This window comes from Semicossyphus pulcher, unplaced genomic scaffold (assembly GCF_022749685.1).
Source record: "Semicossyphus pulcher isolate SPU_LCO1_2020_fin unplaced genomic scaffold, fSemPul1.0.p SCAF_24, whole genome shotgun sequence".
Lineage (NCBI taxonomy): Eukaryota > Metazoa > Chordata > Actinopteri > Labriformes > Labridae > Semicossyphus > Semicossyphus pulcher.
Window position 1 is genome coordinate 9,119,952 of NW_027211698.1, and position 22,971 is coordinate 9,142,922.

Consider the following 22,971-nt stretch of genomic DNA (forward strand, 5'->3'; position numbering starts at 1 on the left):
TATGTATTTCCTTATATTTGCTTTGGAAATATAGACACCTACCCCCCATCAGAAGTTTCAGCCATTAAAAATAACTATATAGAAATAATCAATCTTGCTTTTGTAGGTCATATAGAGTAGTCAGAAGTAATTTCAGTCTGTTTCATAACCAGTGAAAAACTCCTCACAGGGGCTTTAAAGTGTTTACAGCAACAACTTGGAGATTTACATGGAGAGCCTGAACGCAGCACGTGATTCCAGAGTGTTGTATCCATAGTCTGCGGCACAGCGGCGCTGCATCACCCCTCCTGCCTGTGTAGGATTGTCCTCCACCCCCAACACCAACCCACAGCAACCTGATACCGGAGACGAGCGGTCCAGACAAGCCTGCAAACGAGGCGTTCCCAGCCGCCCTGTCTGTCTGTCTGTCTGCCCAGCGGAGCTCCGAAACCTTCAATGCCAAACGCCGCCGACTGCCTCGGGGAGGATCACACCGAGAGATATCCATTCCGTCAACCCGGTCGTCTGCCAGCACGGGAGTAATGATCTCACCCTACTGCAAACCAGGAAAGCTCACTGTAGGCGCCGTTGACTTGAGAATATCTCCCCTCTACATCGGATCGTAAAATGAGACGGGACGCGGAGAACTGACCTGCTAGCTTTGATGCTAACGGTTAGCATCGTTAGCAGTCAGTTACAACCTAACCGAGCTGATTGGTTAACGTTTAAATGCCAAATTCCCTGCTGTTTTACCGGAAAAAGTGGACACAATTGCAAAGTGTACAAGTGATATTGCTCGGTAGTATAACGCTTTAGTTCTGTGTTGGGTATTTCTGCGAGATTTACCCTCTTTGCACAAGTTTTCCAGCACCAGACAGTCGCCCTGGGCAGCTAGCATGCTAGCTAGCAGATATGGACGTTGTAGATGGCAAGCGAGTTAGCCGCTCGGTTTATGCGGGACTAACTTAACTTTAATTCACAGTCAGTGGTAGTTATCGAATCACGTCTGAGGACCTACTCTTTTTTTAAACCTTTTCTCAATGTGCTCCATGACTGAGAGGTCAGTTCAAGTTATTGAGCTGACGTGAGGAAATAAAAATCATTGCAGAAGAAGAAGAAGAAGGAGCAGCAGCAGGAGAAGAAGTATAACAACACTTGGAGGAGCTCCAGCTACAAGACCAAAGTCGATGCACACAGTCATGGCTGTGGGCCGAATCACGATGAAATCACTCGCTAAATTTGGGTTTTGCCTGACTATCCTCCTGACTTCTGTGGCTGGTAAGTGGCTTAATAGTGAATGTATTTACTTGCAAAGAGGGGAAAATGTATCTCTCATGAATATTTGATGCTCTTCTTTTGGTTTTATCCTCTCTCTGTAAGCGATTTGGTGCAGATGTTGCTTGAAAATACAAGCCAAATGATGTTTTTTGGACTGGGACAGCCTTTTTTTCTTGATTATATTTGTGGGATTATTTTGTCATTTTAACACAGATAATCTGCTTTACAGTTATATCATATAGGGATGCACGATATTGGATTTTTTTGCCGATATTTTCCAACCCTTTTTGCCAATTCCGATATATTAGGCACATGTTTTTTTCCACATCATTGCAGAGAACATCAAGTCTCCCCTGTAGTGGAATTGATATCATGCCTACTGTTATTGTAGTGGCCCACTGGCAGTAATAATAACTAAAGTAAAGGTTATAATAAGGAAATAACGATTTTTAAAATGTACACATTCACTATTTAAACTTAGGTTATGTACAAAATGAAACTAATATTCATCAAGCTTTTTTAGGGAATCATCGAGCAGGCATAATTAAAGCATTGTTTTATCAGCGGGAAATATCGGCAGAAAATTGACATGTCTGCCGATGCCGATAATCAGCAGATGCCAATAATATCGTGCATTCCTACTGTCCTACAGTCGTATCGTCCCTGTTTGTTTGCCTGTCTGCCTGTCTATCCCTAATCTATCCTTTCCATCTTCCTGTCTGCCTGTCTCATCTTTGGACTGATCTGTGAGGCCCATCTCACTGTAGTCAAGCAAACCTTCGTTGATATCTCCTCCTAAACAGAGCAGCGAATGCACCCATGGCTCCATTTAATCATTCTGTGTACAAAGGCCTGGAAAAACACTGCCAAACATACCGCAGTCCTTGTCTGCCAAGTTGTGCCCCCTGTTCAAGACTTTTGGGCTGAAGCCAGGCTTCTGTGAGACCTTGAGCATGATAAGATAGTAGCCGGGCTGCACAGAGATGCAGGAACGCTGCATGAGAAGGAGGGGGGGGAGAGGTAGGAATGTGTGGGAAGACGGAGAAGGTATCTCGCAAGATGGGTAATTTCGGTGTTGGAAAATGGGTGTTTTTGTAGCCTAGTTTGGTCATCCGGCGTTGCAGCTGACTGCATGGGTGTGAGCGTGCAGCTTCTTAATAATAATGTTCTATCATTTCTGTGAGTGCGTGTTATTGTTGAGGCTGCTCGGTCCATTCATAGACAGGGTGTTATCAGAAGCGGGGAATAATAAGTGCTGTTGCAGAGAGTATGTGAGCGTAATTTGAATCCACACTGTGACTGTGTTCATTACTTAAAACTGGTCGTGCAGAGAGACTATGCCCCTATTTGCATTTACATTTGCATTTAACAGACAAGTGGTAGTCTGAGTGTTTTTTGATTCGAAAGGGCTGTAATTGCCGCGATGCCCAGACATCTTCTGATTACACATAATAGTCGTACACAAACAAATAGAGGAGAAAAGCGTGCTTGTTTTAGCTTATATTCAGGAACACTGGTGTTAATAGATGAGGGGAAAAATGGGGTGATTCAGCAGAGAGAGAGAGCAGGACGTGAAGCTCTGTCTGAAGGGATGAGTTGTCAGGTTGTGACGTCGGATCTCCTGGGGGGGGTGGGGGTGGAGAAGGGCAGTTCTCATCCCAAGTCTTTAATATCCAAACGCAAAAGCGGGATTCATCATTCCAGCGCACGTGCTGAAAGATTTCTCATCACAATATCGCCGCCCTGATAAGCTCACCTTTATGAGACCTGGCATGCAAATTAGTATTCCCCTAGAGCGCTTTAACGGCTATGCAGACTGTCAGAGGATTGACAGATTCCCTCAATAATCAGTACGAGGACGATTAATGGATGCTTATATGCGCGCGTGCCATGTAAACAGCCAATAAATTCAAATTGTTGCTCTGCGCGAAATTAATTAGGGCAGCAGTCAGACTTTGGCGTAATGGCTGTGAAGAGACAGGAGACAAACCGCTCGCTCTGTCTGAGCTGCTGTTCGCTTCATGAATGGAGGAGGGAAAAAAAAGATCCCCCCAGTGCTCGTTTCTGAGGATGATATTTGTAATGATCATGATGGGAGGAAGCAAAGGGCTTAGTCGTGGTGAGGAGCGCGTTACTCATCTCTCTGACCCAACACCTTTCCCTTTGCTCCCTTTGTCTCGGCTCCTGCCTCCCATCATCCCAAGTCGCTTATTACATCTGCTAATTTCTTCCTCGCATTCATCTCCTTCCACCTGTTTGCAGCTGAGCTCGGGTCGTTTCTCTGCTCCCCGTCCCCTGTGACTAATCAGCGAGTGGGTGTGTGCCGGCTGCTCCGAAATCTGGGATAGAAAGAAACAGCTCCAAACAGACGCTACCTGCGGCGTGACCACAGGTGTTCTTATGTAGCGATCGAGATCCAAACGACTTTAGCCCAAATTCTTCCCAAGCTAAGTTTAAGTTGTAGCACAAGCGTGCTAATAATGTATGCCACAACCTACATTCAAGCCCCATTTTTACAGTTGTCCCAGGTAAGCTGGAGGTTTGAGGGGTCCAAAGAGGATTAGAGCGCAAGTATTATACCATAGCATAAAAACGGGCTGCTCATTTGCTCCGCTTGTCCAAACTCTGAAGCTGTGTCTCGTGGGCTGCATACTGTGGCGTTGACAGGGCCCACTGTTCCCCCGACCGGGCCGCGTCGCTCCGGCCTCTCAGGGCCGACGGGGGACCCTTGAAGCTGTCGTCTCCGCGGTCATGTCAGCGGCTCAGCAGAAAGTGAAGTTATAGGCCGGAGATTACAGACTAAATGTTGCGAGTTTGTTAACGCAATTTTGAGCCTACAGAATTAAATAACGCAGGTACAGACTGCCGGCAGCCCTGGCATTTAATCATTGTGCTTTTTTTGAAAGGCAAGGTTGGTCGGAGAAGACTGAGATGAGGATGAATCAGAATTACTTAAATGCCAAGAGTTTGCCTTGATGACATTGCAGCAGAGACATTTTGAAAGAAAGGGAGAGGTATGAATGGCTGCTCCTAAAGATTATTTTCATGCTGATTAAAGGGAACTCATCAATGGCTGAATTTCAGCTGTGTAAAGCCTTTGTGGTTTAAAGGAGCAGTTCGCCCCAGGAAAAAGCCACCGTCCAAATTTGTGTTCTCTGTAATCAATAGAAGCAATGATATTTGAAATTGGCGCCATAGCTGAGGAGAAAGTTGTACAAACAGCTCGTGGTTTCGCCCATTCTACATTCCTACAACACCCAGCGTGCATTGCGCCCCTCCCTCTGAAGGGAAGTGAAATACTACTGTAGACTACTACTACAGAATCCGAAATATGACGAGAATATACCGGTGGATCGTCTACAAAATCTTCTACATTTCAAACCTGACGATTTTGAACGAGGCATGACATCGGAGGCGGGCGTGCTAGATTGAGGAAGTGTAGTTTAGCGAGCTCCCTGGCCTCCGCCAGGTGACGCGTGTACGTAGTCCGTCAGAGGTTTTCCAGGGCCCATTAGAGAAGCGGATAGCGTCCTCCAAAACACATATTTTCCTGCCATAATGGCATTAGCTCCCCATAATAGCATGATAGGACTGAGGTGGAAAATCGGCGAACTGGCCCTTTAAGAATGAGCCCTGTGAAGTCTGATAAATTGCCTCAAGTGATGTCACTTGAGTCGGCATTGGTTGGGGCCGAAGACGTCATCTCCTGCAGGCTGGAGGCTTGTGGCTGCGTTAGCTGGCGGCAGACTTATGGGTAACGTAGTTTTGACAAGGAAGTAGAATGTTTTTCTCCGGTTCTTCTACCTCGCATCAACATTAGTCAGTAATAGAATTAAATGCTTAATCAGTTGAGTACCCTTCGTTCTCGAGTTAATGTCTTTAACTGTCCAAAAGTAGTAAAGAACCCAAAATGAGAAGCACAACAATTAGGACCAATCCAGAAGCAGGAGCTATTTTTGCAGATAAAAGCCCGTGTGACGTCAATGTGTGTATTGCAATTAATAACACCGATTATGCTGAGAGCCCAGGGGCCCCTTTAACCAAACTGCAGCAATGTTTACTCTCAAGCTAGTTTGCTGAATGTGCGTTGTGGCCAGCGTCCCTCTGGAAGTAAACAAGGACTGTAAATGGGTTAAAGTAGCTTGTAAAAATGGTTTTGTAAAGCTGCAAGGCAACCGTTGCGTGGACGCAAAAATAAAGGCAATATAATGATGTGTACTTACTCCGAGCCAACGATTTGGCATCTGTATTTGACGGGAAATAAGGAAGTTGTTGCAGAGGCAGCAGGGTATAAATTCACCGACTGCACCCACTTTGATTCTATAATATTTAGCACTCAGTCCACATCATTATTTCGTGAGAAGAGATGACACTGACTGCGGCTAGAAACAGACCAATGAATGCCGGAGTGGAGGGGGCTGCTGGGAGGCCATTTGGGCTCTAATATAGCTCGCCTTGTACTCTATTAGATGGAAAAAAATCAATGTCTCTCCCTCTTAGTACCTTGGTTCGAGTTCTGAGCAGAGGTAAAAGCAACAAAAAAGAGGGAGATACAATAGAACAGTGTTCAGCCGACCTTCTGGTTTGGCAAAAAGGAGAAATTAGTGGATGTTTTAGAAAACAAAAGGTGCAGCCTTGAGATGGTAACTCGGAGTGACAGCCTATGATTAACACGAAGCGTTCTCCTTGACCAGCAGAGACAATAAGTCTAGAGCGCGCAAAAAAATGTTGCTCAGAGTATGGATGAACAGTTTTGTCGGGATTGTTTATATTCCCACTGATAGATGGTGATATCGATCCTGTATTTATTGTCTCTGGCAGCCTGTGATGCCACATCCGTGATTATCGCTCTGCCTTTGTAATCGTCCCCTTTATACCTTGTATATCTCAGGGCTTATATGTTTCTACTCGCATCAGCTTATAAGAGTGGCAGCAACAAAGCGACGTGCTGTTCCTTGATCCCGGTGGTGCGAGCAATCATGAGTGAAAGGTGCAGGTTTCAGACAAACTGCGCTCTTACAGCATTCCTCTGAGAAACAGCTGAGGGGAGCAGAAGATTGCTTTTGGGGGTTGATGATTATTGTCTGGCTGATACTGGATATTAGAGGCCGACGCTGGCATCAATATTTGGGAGTTGAAAAAATAGGATTGTGATCTACAAATCTTCCATTCAATTCCTTACATTTTTAATAGGGATGCACGATATTATCGGCACGTTCCCGGTGTCTGCAGATAATGGTTTGAAAATGATGCATCGGCAGATATGTCACTTTTCTGCTTATAAAACAATGCTTTAATTATGCCTTAATGCGCCTTTAAGCGTGAAGAAGGATGCAAGATGTCGGCAGTTTTTCAAAGTTTTCGAAAAAGACAGTGAGGTTGTGATTTGCATTGGTTGCTCAGCATCGCTCATGCGAGGAGGGGCCGAATCTCATCATCGAAGCCGGTCTAAGTTGTATTAATATTACAGTTTTATTCGAAAGAAAATGTGACATACAAATAAATATGGCATTTTGTACACAACCTAATTATAAGTACTTTTCTTATGTTGCCCAGTGAATGTGTACATTTTAAAAAGCACTGTATTATGTCACTTCTACATCTGCCCTGGGCCACTACAATAAGAGCAGGCATGATATCAATTCCACTACAGAGGAGACTTGATGTTCTCTGCGATTAGGTGGGAAAAAACATGTGCCTTAGGGATGCAAGATATTATCGGCACCTCATCGGTATCGGCCGATATTGGCTTAAAAATGGATATTGGCCAACACGCCGATATAATTAACCGCTAAAATAATGGGCTGCTGCATACTTGATTAAATGCCCGACCTCAGCGCAATGTCCCTGGCGCGAAGAAGACCTGCGCCGCATATCGGATATCGGCAAAAAATCCAATATCGTGCATCCCTTATGTGCCTAATATGTCGAAATCAGCAAAAAGGGTTGGAAATATCGGCTAAATCCGATATTGTGCTTCCCTAATTTTTACATGGTTATTCAATACTGAACCATAGGGGTGGAGCAAACTATCGAAACAGCAACATATTGTTGCCTAATGCTTGCAATACAGTTATCGATAGGTTGGCGCCAAATATCGACATTTTAATTTACAAATATAAAGCGCTCTGAAGAGATTTCCCTGCCATTTTGGCTCACTACGTCACTACGTCATGACTCCTTGCGGTGGCTCTTGTGACATAAATGAAGATGACATGAAAGGAAATGAATTGGCCGGAGAAGTTAGTCAGATATCGTGATGCATGATTATATGATTGTGATTGTGATTATCAATTATGGCAATATTATCGTGAACCAGAGATATATTGGGTGGGAAACAGAGAAACATTTTCAGTGCTCTCTGGTCATGAGAGTCACTATAATGGGGACACTGTTACTAAATGACCTTAAGCCTAGTTTGGCATTTCTGTGCTGCAATATCTTGTTTCTTGTCAGACATGCACCCAAACTGGCATAACTGTATCTAACATTGGTTTAATATGCCAGGAATATTTGTCAGTCTAGCACAGTGATGAGCTTCATTATCATTCTTGATTAATCTCCTCATTATTTTCTAAATCTATTACATGACTTGTTTGTTAAAAGTTAGAAAGAAGTAGTCAAAAATGTCCTTTACGACGCCATAAAGCTGAACTTGTTCCACGCTAAAGATATTAAGTCCATCACATAAGACAAAGACGAACAGGAAGTGAACACAAATTGTGTAATCATTGTCGCTCTGTCGGTCTTACTTTGAAAGGACATCAAAGGCGACAATAAGCTCTCACAGAACAGGTAAAACCCCCGTCATACCAGACAACCACAGGCCTCCAGTGCTGACGCTGGGATGTGTAGGGGAAGTCATCCTGTCAAGTTAGTATGTCGCCGTTTAAACCTCAGTCCTACGACACAGAAAAGAAGCATGTAAACAAAGACTAAATTCAGACGCAGCCTGAAACTGAACTTTTGCTTGTTCATAAATAATCTGAGATTAAACCCCCCCACCCGCGGAGTGATGGCAAACACCACGTCGGTCATCTGTGTTTTCATCACATATTTGGGAAAGTTAAGGTATAAAGGGAGGGGGAGGGATGAGGGGGGAATTTTGGTATAAATGCATCGTGGTCAATAATGGAGGCCTCTAAGCTTTGAGGGTAGCATAAGCCCCAGGATTAGCATAACTGTACCAGACCCAGACAGACACAGACTGAGCGCTGGTGTTTTTGAGGGAGGGGGGTGGCCGGTCCCGAGGCAACAGATGGGACAGATTAAAGCCCACCACCGACCAACCAACCAGCCCCCCTTCTTCCTTTTGCCCACCCGACATCTTTAAACTCAAGCAGGGGACTTGGGAAATTGGGGGTGTCAGCAAAATACCCCCTGAAGCCCATCCATCCTACCTCAGCAACAAGCTCGCACCCAAACAGCAGCAGCAGGTACGATTAGAGCCGCCGGTGCGGCAGCTTGAGCTTTTGCGATAATGAAAACAAAATGCACATGGGCATACATTGTGAGTGTTTTTTTTATCTTCAGATGCACCAGGCATGTGTGATGGCAGATTATTGGCTCCTGGCTGCTTCACACAGTGGGAGGGAAAAAAGTAAACAACAGAAAGATGCGTTTGAATGCGCACATGTTTGATACAGAGTCGGTAAAAGCCGAGCAAGAGAGCACAAGTTGAGTACTTCAGTGGCTGCGGACGGGGCACGCATGCCTGCAGAGGAGATGGTGCATCAAGCGCGTTTCAGAGTGCTTTCCTGCCTCGCCTGCCCTCTGTTTCTGCCTCTAATCTTGAATGTGAACTCGGAACCAGTTGCGGAGAGAGCACAGCCACCGCATCAGCGGCGCTCGGTGACTTTTAATCAAGTCTCAGACTGCCGTGTCTTACATCTCTCCGATGGGCCTTGGCAGCAAGGAAGGAGAGAGCCAGATTAGATCGCTGTTGTTTTTTAGCAGCGAGGCTGAGGGGACAGGGGTAGTCTGAGAGTCGGGAGGGGGTGGGAGGGTGCACCGAAGGCCAATTGGGGGAGGAGGGGGGAGAGATTAGCAAATAACTGGGCCATGGGTAAACACTCAGCGGTGCTCGGCATCATCCAATGAGCAGGCTCGGAGCAGAAAACTACTCTGGAGCCTTTTGATATGACTACCCTCTCTCTCCCTCTCTCTCTCTCTCATCTGACTCGCTCCACTGGCCTTGCCTGCATACTCTGACCCACAATCCAATACTGCAGTGGAAAGCCAAGATCACACAGCGAGCCCCACAGAGCAGAACCAGCGACAGAGTCTGCCACGGCCAATCAGAGATACACAAGAGAGATTGGCATCCAACCAGAAACGCTCAGAAGAAAGACAGAATTCAGTTAAAGAACCAACCGCGGGCGAGCGGAGTGCAGTACGAACCAATGATTTGTGACTACACGAGTGCTCCCGTGGCTCGGACTGCAAATGAGCAAAACCTGCTTTGGGTTTTAGCTCCAATGCAGGCGACAATGTCTCGCTTCTTCCTTCACTTTTTCGCACACAGAGCCGCCAAATCCAATCAGAATTATGAGAAACTTGGAATAAAAGCAGCTGCAGTGTGACGCATGGCTTTTTGGCTCCGTATTAGTGCAACAAAAACGCACTGATATAACATTCACAAGTGCAAAAATCTTGTGAATGAAAACCCCAAATCAATTTCTAGATAGAACTCCAGCCTTTTATCTGCTTTCTCATGCCCCAGAGCTCTCTCATCATTATGGGGTTTTCATTTCATGGCCTTGAATTATAGTAAAAACGTTAATAATTAATGTTAGTGGCGTACAGTATCCACCCAGCTTTGGGAGAAAGACAGAAGATACTCTGCTCTATGGATTTCTGTGTTCCAAATTCTTGCGCCCAAGGTCAGTCGCTGCCTGACTGTGTCTGGGTGTTGTCACCTGCGAGGCACTTCCTACTATTGTTCTTTTATGCTAACTCCTCTTTTCCCAAGAGTTCTTCCTGTGGAACTTCTGTCCTCGCAGCCGTCGCCCACTCCCCTCCATTTCTGGTAATTAGAACGGAAGCGCTTTCAAGGCAGCAAAATCGTTGTTGAGGTTGTCATATGGTTAAGCCATTAGCCCAGATATTGAGAGTTTTTACTGTCAAGGGAAGTGCACAGTGTCTCATCCCCCCACTGTAATGGCAACATTTTACTTTGATGGTGGTGAACAATGTTCTATACGAATTATCTTCTATCAAACAGTGACATACACAGTTTACAATGCTAAAAAGGGGTCTTCATTTTCAAGAACAATAGTTGTTTGATTTCAGACAGAGCTAAGCAGGATTCCTGCTGAGTGTCAATTTTCCCTGCTGAAATGCTAACTGTTGCTAGCATCCCCAATAGGCTGTAGCTAGCTAGCACTCTAAGCTTTGAGTAGCTTCATTAGTTGGTTAAAAGCACAGTTTCTGTTCTGGGGTTCTTTTCTTGACAAAAACCCTTCTGGACGGAGTCTTCACTATGCACTGTATGTCTCCATACATGAAATCATGCTAAAACACAAGCTAAAGCTAACATGAAATGTCCCTAGCCTTGTCAGAAGTATGCTAGTTAGCTGGACATGCTGACATTTGTAGTCTCTGGGGTTTTTTTGTGTTTCCAGCTCACTTATTTCACAACAAGAACCTTCTGGAAGGGGTCTTAATTATGCACTGTATGTCTAAATACATGAAATCATGTTAAAACAAAGAGGCTAAAGCTAACATGAAATGCCCCTGGCCATGTAGGAAGTACGCTAGTTAGCCGGACATGCTGACATTTGTAGTTTCTGGTGGTTTTTTATGTTTCCAGTTCGCTTATTTTACAACTAAAATCTTCTGAAAGTGATCTTAATGATTCACCTAAAGTCTATATACTTATTATCATGCTAATAGACCAGAGCTTAAGCTAACAGGAAATGCCCCCTGGCCATGTAGGAAGTATGCTAGTTAGCCGGACATGCTAACATTTGTAGTTTCTGGTGGGTTTTTATGTTTCCAGCTCACTTATTTTACAACTAAAAGCTTCTGAAAGGGGTCTTCATTATGCACTTAAAGTCTGTTAATTATCATGCGAACAGACTAGGGCTTAAGCTAACAGGAAATGCCCCTGGCCATGTAGGAAGTACGCTAGTTAGCCGGACATGCTGACGTGTAATTTCTGGTGTTTTTTTATGTTTCCAGCTCAATTATTTTACAACAGAACCATCTCAAAGCAGTCTTAATTATGCACTTTTGGTCTATAAACGTATTATCATGCCAACAGACCGCAGCAAAAGCTAACAGGAAATGCCCCTGGCCTTGTAGGAAGGTAGCTAGTTAGCCGGACATGCTAACATTTGTAGTTTCTGGTGGGTTTTTTATGTTTCCAGCTCAATTATTTTACAACAGAAACATCTCAAAGCGGTCTTGATTATGCACTTTAAGTCTAGAAACTTATTATCATGCTAACAGACCGCGGCTAAAGCTAACAGGAAATGCCCCAGGCCATGTAGGAAGTATGCTAGTTAGCCGGACATGCTAACATTTGTAATTTCTGGGTTTTTTTTAATGTTTCCAGCTCAATTATTTTACAACTGAAATCTTCTGAAAGGGGTCTAAATGATGCACTTTAAGTCTGTTAATTGTCATGCTAACAGGCTAGGGCTTAAGCTAACAGGAAATGCCCCTGGCCATGTAGGAAGTATGCTCGACATGCTGACATTTGTAGTTTGTGGTGGGTTTTTTTAATGTTTCCAGCTCACTTACTTTACAACAAGAAACTTTTGAAAGGGGTCTAAATGATGCACTCATGAACTAACAGACCAAGGCTCAAGCTAACAGAAAATAACCCTGACTGTGTCGCAATTAAGCTAGTTAGCCAGACTACTGGCATTTTTTAGCCTTCGTCAGAGCTGACAAACTGAATATATTCAGTTAAATAAATTCCTTATGTCATTTCTTTCAAACACTTGTCTGCACATGTCCTCCAGTGGCGAGGGCGGCTTTAAATGATTTGTGTTCCAGGTACAGAAAGTGAAAACAAAAAAGCTCATTGTGTGGCAGACGAGCCGTCCGTCCTCTTCAAGTAATTTCATGGAAGAGAAAAATCCAGCCTGAAACGAAAGTGTTTTCTTTCTATTTAAGGAGAAATATGAAAATATAGTTCATTGTAACCATTTGAAAATAGTTTCAATGTATTTGTGCTTTTTCCTTTAAGATGTTCTTGAAGGCCTTAATAGAAAAGTGGTAAATTATGAATGAAGTCTGCCCATTATATCTCCCCTCCAATGTTCTGCTTTAATTGAAGAGCTGGTGTTAATTTGGGGGGATGTAATGCTTCTTTGGGATTAGTTATTAGTAAAGAGCTGGAGTTGGTAATGGCTTTTCTGTGTCTGTTAATCTGCTCAGTGTTTATTTAGTATGTTTCAGTGCTGGGTTTTTATAGCTTTTAGTATGAGAACATGTATGGTAATTATGATGTGCATGTACCATAAGGTGCATCGCCCGCTCCGTCGGGAATCTAACCGCTAACCCTGACCAGCCATCGTTCGCTCATTAAAATTCAGTTTCCTCATCAAAACGAAAATTCCTCCACATGCTTAACCCTTGGTTTGAACTCCTTTCCCACTCTGCGTGTACGCGGCGTGCTTCCCCCCCCTGTAGGCAAAGTCGGTCCCACAGAACAGTAGGCAGCAAAGGCCCACAGGTTGAGGGCAGCCGAGGCCCACAGTAGGCCAGGGTTGATAGCTTTATCTGCGGATGGGAGCAGAGGAGGAAAGTTGGCGCCGTGCCCAGGAGCGCTACCACTTCATCGCGTCACCCTCTGCCCACACAGGCTAGCTTGACCTTGGGCAGGGCGCAGTCACCCTCCTCCCTCCATAACAGACCACCTCCCCCCGCCCCAACCCTACCCCCCCTCTCCCCCCCCGGCTGGAGGAAAGGGAGGAGTTGGGAGTTAGGGAAATAAACTAGCACATCATGTTTCTCTTATCTGAAATTACCCACGACGCAGGCGGTGTACACAAACACACACTGACTCCGGCTCAAACTATTCCTCCCCGGCATTGAATCTACAAGCCAACTGTCTTGTTTCACAACTGGACACATACTTTGGCTTGTCTTTTCTCTCAAAACACACAATTTGACACCATCTAAAGTTCAACCAAAGATAAAAAAAACTTAGGCCACAGGCTAAAAATCAGTTTATTGACTACAATGTGGGAGCTTCGGCGTGTGTGTTGAACTTCAATCTGTTATTTTCTGACATTTAAGTTTCTCTCTTCATGGACGTCTTGCAGTTTTTGTTTGTGTTTTTAATAAGGGTTGTTTCAAGCCCTAATGTTCACTATGCCTCCTCGCCTCTGCATGTTTTTGTGTTATGTCCTTCAGGCTAGAGTTTAAATTGGTTTTTCTATTGATCTTTGGCTTGTGAGAGGCAGCAGTCTTTGCAGGCAGACGGCTATTTTCTAGCTGTGGATTACTCTTCCTGTGTAGACAGGCGCTCAATCCATCGCTCCAGCTTTTGTAGCAGACGAGAAGTGTCTGTATATGTATGGATTTTTATATAGATATAATGAGGGGTTGTTGGGAGTGACTTTCATCTACATAAAGCTGGAAATGTTTATCTTAAACGTGCATATTAAGTGTTTCTGTGTTGGTGGAAAGCACACATTAATACTCACAAACTGCTTCCATTTAAAAGTTTCATGTGCCTGCCTTTCCTCATCAAACTGTGTCATTCACTTTGTCGCAACTGAAAGCCCTGTTTTGCTAGAAATTGGGTTCGACTAAGCTCCGGCTCCTCTGTCTCTTCACAGCGGCGCAGGGGGAGGAGCGGGAGTGTGCCTTCACGGACCAGCAGCAGCAGTGGGAGGTGGAGCGAGTGGCGGGGGGCGAAGGCCGGGTCTCCCCGGAGAACACCACCATCCGATGTGCCAAGGGCAGCCACTGTTTTGGCCTGTGGGAGAAAAGTCCTCCGGGCGAAGTGCGACTTGTTAAACAAGGTACTACTTAAGAGACTGTTCTTCTTACAAGTGGACATGTTGGCTAAAGAAGCTTGAATTTTACCTGCTCCAAAGTCCGCCTTTGAAGTGTGACTATGCTGCATTTGAAGAGTTACAACTGCGTCCACAAGTTACGTTTACAGGTATAGCTTAGTCCAATATGAGTATCGGTAATCCCTTCAATACCGCTAAAAGTGCTGGATCATGTATCAGAAGTTACACCAGTCTATGCACCACTCCCATACTGTTATATACACACCGATCAGCCATAATATTATGATCACCTATATTATGTAGGTCCCCCTTTTGCCACCAGAACAGCCCTGTCCCGTCGAGGCATGGCCTCCACTAGACTTCTGAAGGTGTGCTGAGGTATCTGGCACCAAGACGTTAGCAGCAGATCCTCTAAGCCCTGTAAGTTGCGACTCGGTGGGGCCTCCATGGATCAGACTTGTTTGTCCAGCACATCCCACAGACGCTTGATTGGCTTGAGAGCGAGGGATTTCAAGGCCGAATTAACACCTTGAACTTGTTGTCGTGTTCCTCAAACGTTGTCGTGTTCCTTCCTTGGACCACTCTCGGTAGGTACTGACCGCTGCAGACCGCAAACACCTCACAAGAGCTGCAGTTTTGGAGATTTTAGGGTCAACATTTTTTATTTTACTTTCGCATTTAAGTAAATATAGCAACGCTTTATCAATGGCTAGCAGGGACATTATTCCTCTTGGCCTTCATACACTCATCATGCTGCACTTTGTGCTGTTTTTTCGGGTATTTGAACAAGTTAGTTGTGTTGCTTTGCGACGCAGACACAGGTTTCATGCGCTCTTTGAATATTATTTTTTCATCACTTGTCCCAAACCCGAAATACCTCCAAGCAAGCGATGACGAGCCGTTACGGGGGGACCGGTGTTACACTTTAACGAGCAACACTTTAAAGACGTAACAGATACGTATATTTTGAGCTCGTAATGAAAAACAACAAAGACACATTCACGAGGACAGCTACGTTTTCTCTTCCTGTTTTCAACAGCTGCTGTACCTAAGACAACCGCAGACGCATTCGGCTGAAAGTCCCCAGTTAACATGGTCACTCTTTAAACCCAAACACCGTCTCTGTTGTTTACTCTTCCACTCTTAACTGCCTCCGCGATAGTCCTGAGGGAGCGGCTGTTAGTTTAGGAGGTGCTTGATTTGACATGCAGTGGAGGGCAGAGCATTTTAAATGTCAATATTGCTGTCAATTCGTTATTTTTTCGTGCCTAGCCAAAATCACGAACGGGGTTAATATTCGATGAAATGTGCAGCCCTGCTTCTAGCGCATCAACTTCGAGGACAAAATGTTCACTTCCTGCCTAACATATCCCAGCCACTGACAGGTGTAGACAACGAGATAATCAGTGTAATTCACTTCACCTGTCAGTGGTCATAACGCAATACATCAATCAGAACACGAGAGAACACACCAGTATAAAGGTGTACATAATACGTGTTATATAACCACTGGAACCAGATTAAAACTTGGTAACAGCACACTAGTCGGAACATCTCTTATTATGGGATAATGGCAAATATTAGAAAGACTTCAACAGTGGCAAAAAAGGTAACAAAGCCTGCAAACACTCAAGAAATATCCAACAAATGTTTTGTCAACATTTAGAGAGCATAATCAATAGTCATGCCAGAGTTAGTAAGGCTGAAGCAGCAACAACTCCAGACTGTATCGACTTGCGCAATGATGGGTTTAATTGCTTCTGAAATTCTTTCATAAGAGCAACAATCTGTTCTGTCTTTCTAACTTTCCAATTTCACCATCTCCCTCCGTCACCCCTTCCTTTGTCAGGTTGCTGGACTCACCTGGGAGACAACCTGGGCTGCAGCGACGACCGCTGCGTCGTGACCAACCTGCCGCCGCAGATGCAGAATGGCACGTACCACTTCTGCTGCTGCGGCAGCGACATGTGCAACGTCAACTTCACGGAGAACTTCCCGTCGCCCAGCCCGACCACGCCGCAGCCCATCTGTAAGGACACACAAAGGCACATTTATAACATATGTGCTCGTCTATTAGTGAATTTACGGTAAATTACAGAGTAAAGAAAGCCAACCAGATAGATTCAAAGCCTCAGCCTACGCCTATTGTGCTTACAAAGTAGAGGCTGTGAGGGTAAATCACTGTGACATAAGGTCAGAACAGCTGCAAGGAAGAAGAATTGTACGCATAATGGAAGTGTGATTTCTTTGATTGGAAGTACATTTTTAATTAGCTGGAATTCATCTTTCTTAACGGCTAATTTGACCTTTTTTGGCTTCTCTTGTACCAGCCTTCCTGCCGAGGTTACAACCATCTCTTATACAATTGCGTGGCATGAGGCGGAGGGGGCCAATGAATGAAAGAGAAATGACTAACAAAGCAAAGAGCGGGAGAAAAATAACGAACGCGGGGGCCCACACAGTTGTGAAACACAAAGCTATTAACGGGAAAGAATGAAAGGATGTTTGATATCATCGGAGCTTGTTGCACCTACACCTACTTGTAGCTACTTTCTCTCTCCTCCTCCTCCTCCTCCTCCTCCTCCTCCTCTGCTTCATCATTCAACACACGGCTTAGAACTGAGCGCCCTGATTGCCTTCTATTATGAACCTTGACAACTGTGAATTGCAAAGATGAATTGGTTCACCAACAGATACGCTTTGTAGCTTTTTCAGTGTCCCCGCTCGGTGGCTGGTATAGATTACGTGCACTAAAGCGCCGTGAAAGTGGCTGATATTGAATTCTCTTTCGATGCTCGTCCGTCGGGGTTGTTTTTTTTAAGCTGCTTGTGTGTTCCCAGCAAGGTGTCAAACAAAGCAAACAGATGTATTGTTATTTGTTCCTTCCTCTAAAGCTGTGAATGAAAGCAATGTGTGCGGTAGGAGGAGGGGGGGAGCGGAGGGTTGGCGGCGGCGGCGCTGGCTCATCATCTCTCCTGCCCACACATAAACACAAACATACACTCTCCACCATCCATGTCGTCTCTCTGCATTCCACGGATTACAAGGCGTCTGCTCTATCTGTCTGTCTGCGGGCGCGCCGGTGACTGTTGCACCGGGCAGACGGATGACGAGACAAAAGCAGGAGAAAACTGGAGGAAATGTAACGATCAGGTGTTGGAAGGAGGGTTTGATTGATCGGTGGAGCTTAAGTTTGGGTCGTGTTAAAACTTCAAATCCTGTTGCTGTTTTTAGCGAGCTGGTTCTGACATGTCCGGGCAAGATTAATGGCGGTGTTATGCGAGGTAGGAAATGGCTTGTGTCAGATGGCTGTCTGAGTAATCTTAAGCCAAGAAGCACAGATGACGACATTCGAGAGGAAAGGTGGCAGAAGACTCGGATCTTTTACACGAGCAGAATTTAAGAAACGCTCAAAGTTAAAACACAAACTTAAAGCTGCTGTGAGGATTTTTTCAATGGTTATGAAACAGACTGAAATTAATTCTGATGACTCTGTATGAGCTACAAAAGCAAACCAGAACATCAGCGGCACAATTGATTATTTCTATGTAGTTATTTTTAATGCTTCAAACTGCTGGTGTCAGATGAAGTGATTAACTGCACGCTGCCTTTGTTTACATTTTCCAGGGCAAAGATTTAAAGTGAGTGATACATATGACTGTTGAAGAAAGCAGGATGAGCACTTAAAGATGTACAGGACAAAATCAGCAGAGAGATAAGAGGTACGGTTTTGTCCACAGGGGGCGCCAAAGTGAAAGTTCCTCACAGGAGCTTTAAATAACGAAAGTAAAAGTGTGGCAGAATTACTGATTGGATTATTGTAGCTGCAGCTGGTAAACATTGAGTATATTTGAACTCCTACAAATCTGCAAAGTCAGTTATTGTGTCGGTCTAAAGGCGCCCTGCGGCATTTTCTGTGAACAAACATGGGTTCTGTTTACATTCAACGTTCCTCACTAAAGCACATTGTGTGTGCCCTGCAGCTCTAATAAACACGTAGAATGTATTTCCTTCCTCGTATAAGATGTGCAAAGTCAGGTTTAGAATACTACTGTAAATAGTGGAAGCACACAAAAACAAACAGGGGCCCACTTATGTAAACATAGCTCCACAGTACTATAAGAAACTCCACGGGGTAGCTTTAACTTTTCCAGTGAAAAAGGATGTCAATGGGAATTTGCATTATTTTCTGACATCTTATAGACCAATTTATTATTTGACTTATTCAGGAAATTAATCTGACTAATAAACAATGAAAGCCCAAATTTATACAATTATTTTATATGCTAAATCTTAATCGACAATGTAGACAGTAACTGCTGTCGGATAAATGAGTGTAGGGAAAAATGCAGCATTAGCCGTACTGCTGCTTTCCTCCACTGGGGCTGGGAGGTCTTAAAGGGGCGGTATTATGCTAACTTCAAGCTTCTTATTTTACTCTGTGATACCTGTGGAGTAGCTTAGCATCATTTACAGTTAAAAAATCCTCATGTTTCTCAGACTGGTGCTCTGTGCAGGCTGAAACGACTCAGTCAGCTCTGTCCCTTTAAGAAACCCCGCCTTTCTTCTGATTGGCCAGCTCTCCGAAGCATGTAGAAAAAACAGTCTGAAACCTGGCGTTCACAGCAGACTGAGCTGAGAAGCCTGGAGATTACTCCAACATACTTTTACCAACAGATTTTAAACTTAACCCACGTTTAGTTTGGACATCAAAAATTGTAATATTATATATATATATGTCTTAAAATGTGAGACAGCATAACACCCATAATAACAACAGGCCATATCCATAATATTCTAGAGGTTTTAAACTGCGTCTTCATGTATGTTCTGGTGCGTCAGCTTGTGCGGCCGTGTTTATCAGACTTGCTTCCTGTGCAGCCCTCGTGTTGATCGTGAACCCACTGACCCTGGCATTCTCTGTGAGCCGTGTCAGCCCCCATGCGGGTGTATATGCTTCTGTGTGTGTGCATGCATGTTCACGCTAGTATGTCAGTCAAAGCCGCCCTTAGGCTCACAAAGCCATCAATTATTGATAAAACTGGTGTCTCGCTGCAGCTCCTGTGTGTTGACTGACGTAACGGACGCAAGAGTTTGTTTTTGTGTGTGTACCGGCAGCTTCTCTTGACTTCTTGTGTGCTATCTCTGCAGAGCAGAGTGTATAGAGTAGCGGTATACAGGAGAAGCAAGTGTTGTTATATTAAAGCTGTGTGTTTGTCTCTAGAGTAGCACTTATAGCTGATGCAGCTTCATTAATCACAAATACCAGACAGCTCAAACTGCAGCTTCCTCAGCTAACTGCTCCTACCTGCCATCTGACCAGCTCTTGCATATTCTTACTCTCCCCATTCACTTCCCACACATCCTCTGTTTCCTGCACTGCTTTTTCCAGTCTGTTGACCATGCTTCATGGTTGTTTGGCTTAATTGATGCTTTTTCTTTCTTCCACCGCTCCTTTTCTTTCACGCGCTTCACAGCATGCCCGATTGTCCACAAACACACACGTACATGTGCGTGCAAGACGTCTCAATGTTTGTGTGTAAGTTAGCCAGTGTTGTGTGCAATTATTGATGTGGAAGGGAAACAAAAAAAAAACATACTCTGCACACTTGCCAGTCTATTTAAAATCGAGATGTTAAGTGGTTAAAAATGGCGGCTAATTCTGATTCTGCTCCTCGTGTGAAAGTTTTGAAGAGTGCTAAATATGCGGGAATAATCGCAGACAGAAGGCAGAATGTTTTCGATAAAATGAACCGAACAACCTGCTGATTGTTGGTGTGAAAAAGGCAAAAGTGGAATTTATTAAATGGTCTCTGACAGTTCTCTGCAACAAAATACAACAAATCTCTTAAGTAGTTTTGTGTGATGTGTGCTTTCAATATCTCACTATTCGATTCAATTTAAATTCTTACGGTCAGGATACAATCCAAAATCGATTCCCTATTTCTTACTTATGCCCCTTTCCCACCAAAATTAGCACGTTACCACGGGTTTTTCAGACCCGGGAACGCCCGCTAATAAATGCCGATTGTCTCTTTTCCCATTGCCAGTGAAGTATACTCCTTTCAGTCTCTTTTCTGCTGCGTCACCGTCTGATGTCACAAACGCGGCGGAAACAGGCGGCGGATCCCCTCGGATCAGAAGAAGCTCTCTCACCTCGCTGTCTTGCCAGTGTCGCTGCATCTTGCACGAAACGAAGAACAAATTTGCCGTCATATGTCCTTCTGTATTTACGCAACAGCGGGCAGAACTTCAATACGTGTCATAGCATTGCGCGGGAAAGGGGGCGGATATTTGCGTTCCCATCATTGCCGATCGTAGCCGAGGAGATAGTTACCGGGTCTGCTGCAGAGTCATTTGACCCAGGTCTGAATGCTGATTGTGACCTTTCTCACCAAGCAAGAAAGCCGGGTGTTAGGCTAAAGCTTATTTCAGCTGCTGCGTGCTAAGAAAACCGCTGTGGCGAATTATTATGAAGGCACATGATTAAAGCACAGTAAAATGTGTTCAAGATTCAAGATGTTTTGTACTTGTTGACTTCAGCTGTAACATTTCAAGAAGTTCCAAGTTCAACAAAATTCAACAACATAAAAATGACTTTAACTTTAAAAGACCAGCCACCTCTGCAGATACACCGTGATGTAGTTAGCGGTGACTTTGGTGGATCGAGGTAAGAGCTATTCTGTGGGCGTCGGTCAAGGCTTCCACCATACTTTACTGACGCCGATAGCTCGCTAACGTTAGCAGCGCGACTGACTAGAACCGACAGACACCTTGCTGGAACTGTGTACTAAAGATGCGGGAAAGGGTGCACGGCAAACAATGCATGCAGCAGGTCCGCCGTGCGCAGTGTGTTTTTTAAATGTTTATTTTGAAGTTTCATCGATTTTTTTTTTCTACCAAATTACCCAGGCTACATTGCAGGAAAGGTTTACCACATGTGTTATGATGATTTGATTATTTAGAAGTAAAAATGTCAAACATTTAACGACAACAAACCAACTACAATGAATTGATTAATCATAGAAATAATTGGCAGATTAATCCTTAAAGAAAATAACAGTTTGTTGCAGCTCCAGGGAAAACCAGATGGTACGAACATTATGTGCTGCAGAATGTGTCATCCCCATGTGAAGTCTTATTAATATGTTTTTCCACAATCTTGTTATCTTCCTTTAGTCCATGTGTCTCTCCATAAAAGCTCGTTATCTAAATAAAGAACCCATAAACAGAGATGAATCAACACAGGCCTGTATTGCCTGTCTACTGTCCTAGATTGCATCAGGTGTACTTAACATACGGATAGCTGTGTCTGGATGTCAGCTGTGGCCTTCCTCTCACTTCCTGCTCACAAATCAAAGGCCCAGAGCAAGACTTCAGCCACTCGCTCTTCCCACGTAAAGGTTACACTTTAATTTGTACTTTTTGTTTTTGATGTCTCCCCCCTCCCTCCCTTTGCAGACTCTCGCACACTGGGCTACGAAGAGACGGTAATTATCACCCTGGCAACAGTCTCCATGCTGGCCGTGCTCGCTGTCGCAGCCTTCTTTGGTTACCGCAAGATGCACGGTGAGTTACCATGGCGCCACGCTGTGAGGAAGAGCAGGGAACATTTATTATTCAAGGCCGTTTTTCTAAACGCTTTTTGGTCGGGTTACAGCTAATTTAGTAAAAGGAAAGAGGGGTGATCTGTGAGGTGGATGCGTGTGCGTGTCTCTGAGCTGTGTGTGTTTTCACAGGAGATGGTAAGCAGGGACTGCACAACCTGAACATGATGGAGGCTGCTGGCTCCGAGAGCTCCCTGGACCTGGACAATCTCAAACTGCTGGAGGTCAGTGCCCTCAGCGGTCCATCTCTTGTAAAGTTTAGTTTCATGTGCTCGTCAATAGAAGCCCTCTCCAGCAGTACACATACAAGGATTTGGTAGCATCACTTCTACAGTTCAACACAGGTGTATAAAGTTCCAACTGATAACAGTGGGGATATATATGGTAGCTCCAACAAAATCAATCCCTCCCAACAGGATGACTCACTACATCTTTTATACCCCAAATCCTGCGGATTTCTACCCGCCCGTTTCCAGAAGATGAGAGCTTGTATCATTGGTTTGGATGTGTTGCGCTCACGCAGACAAACAAGGGAGCGTGTTTGTGAGGAAGGAAGGAGGGAACACGAGTTAGATAAAGAAAGGAGAAACCAAAGGCACAGAGGCGAAAAATAAACCCAAAATACATCAAGGTTTACGGTTACGATTGTCGTTTCAATGTGACCTTTATCATCCGATCGCGGCGGGACGCATTAAGTGACAGGTCAGGCAAACAAAAATAGGATTTTGCTTACGCTGACAGAGGAGCCGGAGAACCTGATATGGACGCGGGGAAGCTCATATTGTGATAGGAAGTCAATGGATGATATTCAGCCACAGTGACAATATAAGCAGAGAGAAAGGATTAAGACAGGCAGGCAGGAGAAATGAAGGCAGCGACTGATTTGAATAAAACCGAGCCCCTGGAGACGAGACGATGACGGGGGTGACTTTTGGAGAACAGTTTTAAAAACTTTGCTATCGCTGAATTTATTTCTGTCAGGTGTGACTTTAGATTTCTAAAGCGATATACAACTACTGCTGTGCTGTTTACAAGCTTATATGTCACGTTAAACCCAAAAGCAAGGGTCTCATTTCCATAACTTCGTCCGCTCCGACGATGAGTTATAATGACTTTGCACTCACCACCTC

At 44.5% G+C, this 22,971-nt stretch overlaps 1 protein-coding gene across 2 annotated transcripts in view; it reads left to right on the forward strand.

Annotated features, from left to right (window-relative positions):
* The first annotated feature begins 368 nt into the window (after positions 1 to 368).
* The window catches only part of LOC138603509 (bone morphogenetic protein receptor type-2-like), a 35,464-nt gene continuing 12,861 nt past the window's right edge, over positions 369 to 22,971 (forward strand). The window contains exons 1-5 of one of the 2 annotated variants that reach the window (XM_069675325.1): positions 369 to 1,257; positions 14,055 to 14,240; positions 16,084 to 16,263; positions 21,696 to 21,803; positions 21,974 to 22,065. In XM_069675325.1, coding sequence (XP_069531426.1) covers positions 1,167 to 1,257; positions 14,055 to 14,240; positions 16,084 to 16,263; positions 21,696 to 21,803; positions 21,974 to 22,065 — 657 coding nt within the window. In that variant the 5' untranslated portion in view covers positions 369 to 1,166. The remainder of the gene's footprint in view (positions 1,258 to 14,054; positions 14,241 to 16,083; positions 16,264 to 21,695; positions 21,804 to 21,973; positions 22,066 to 22,971) is intronic. The other variant, XM_069675326.1, reaches the window with a different exon arrangement.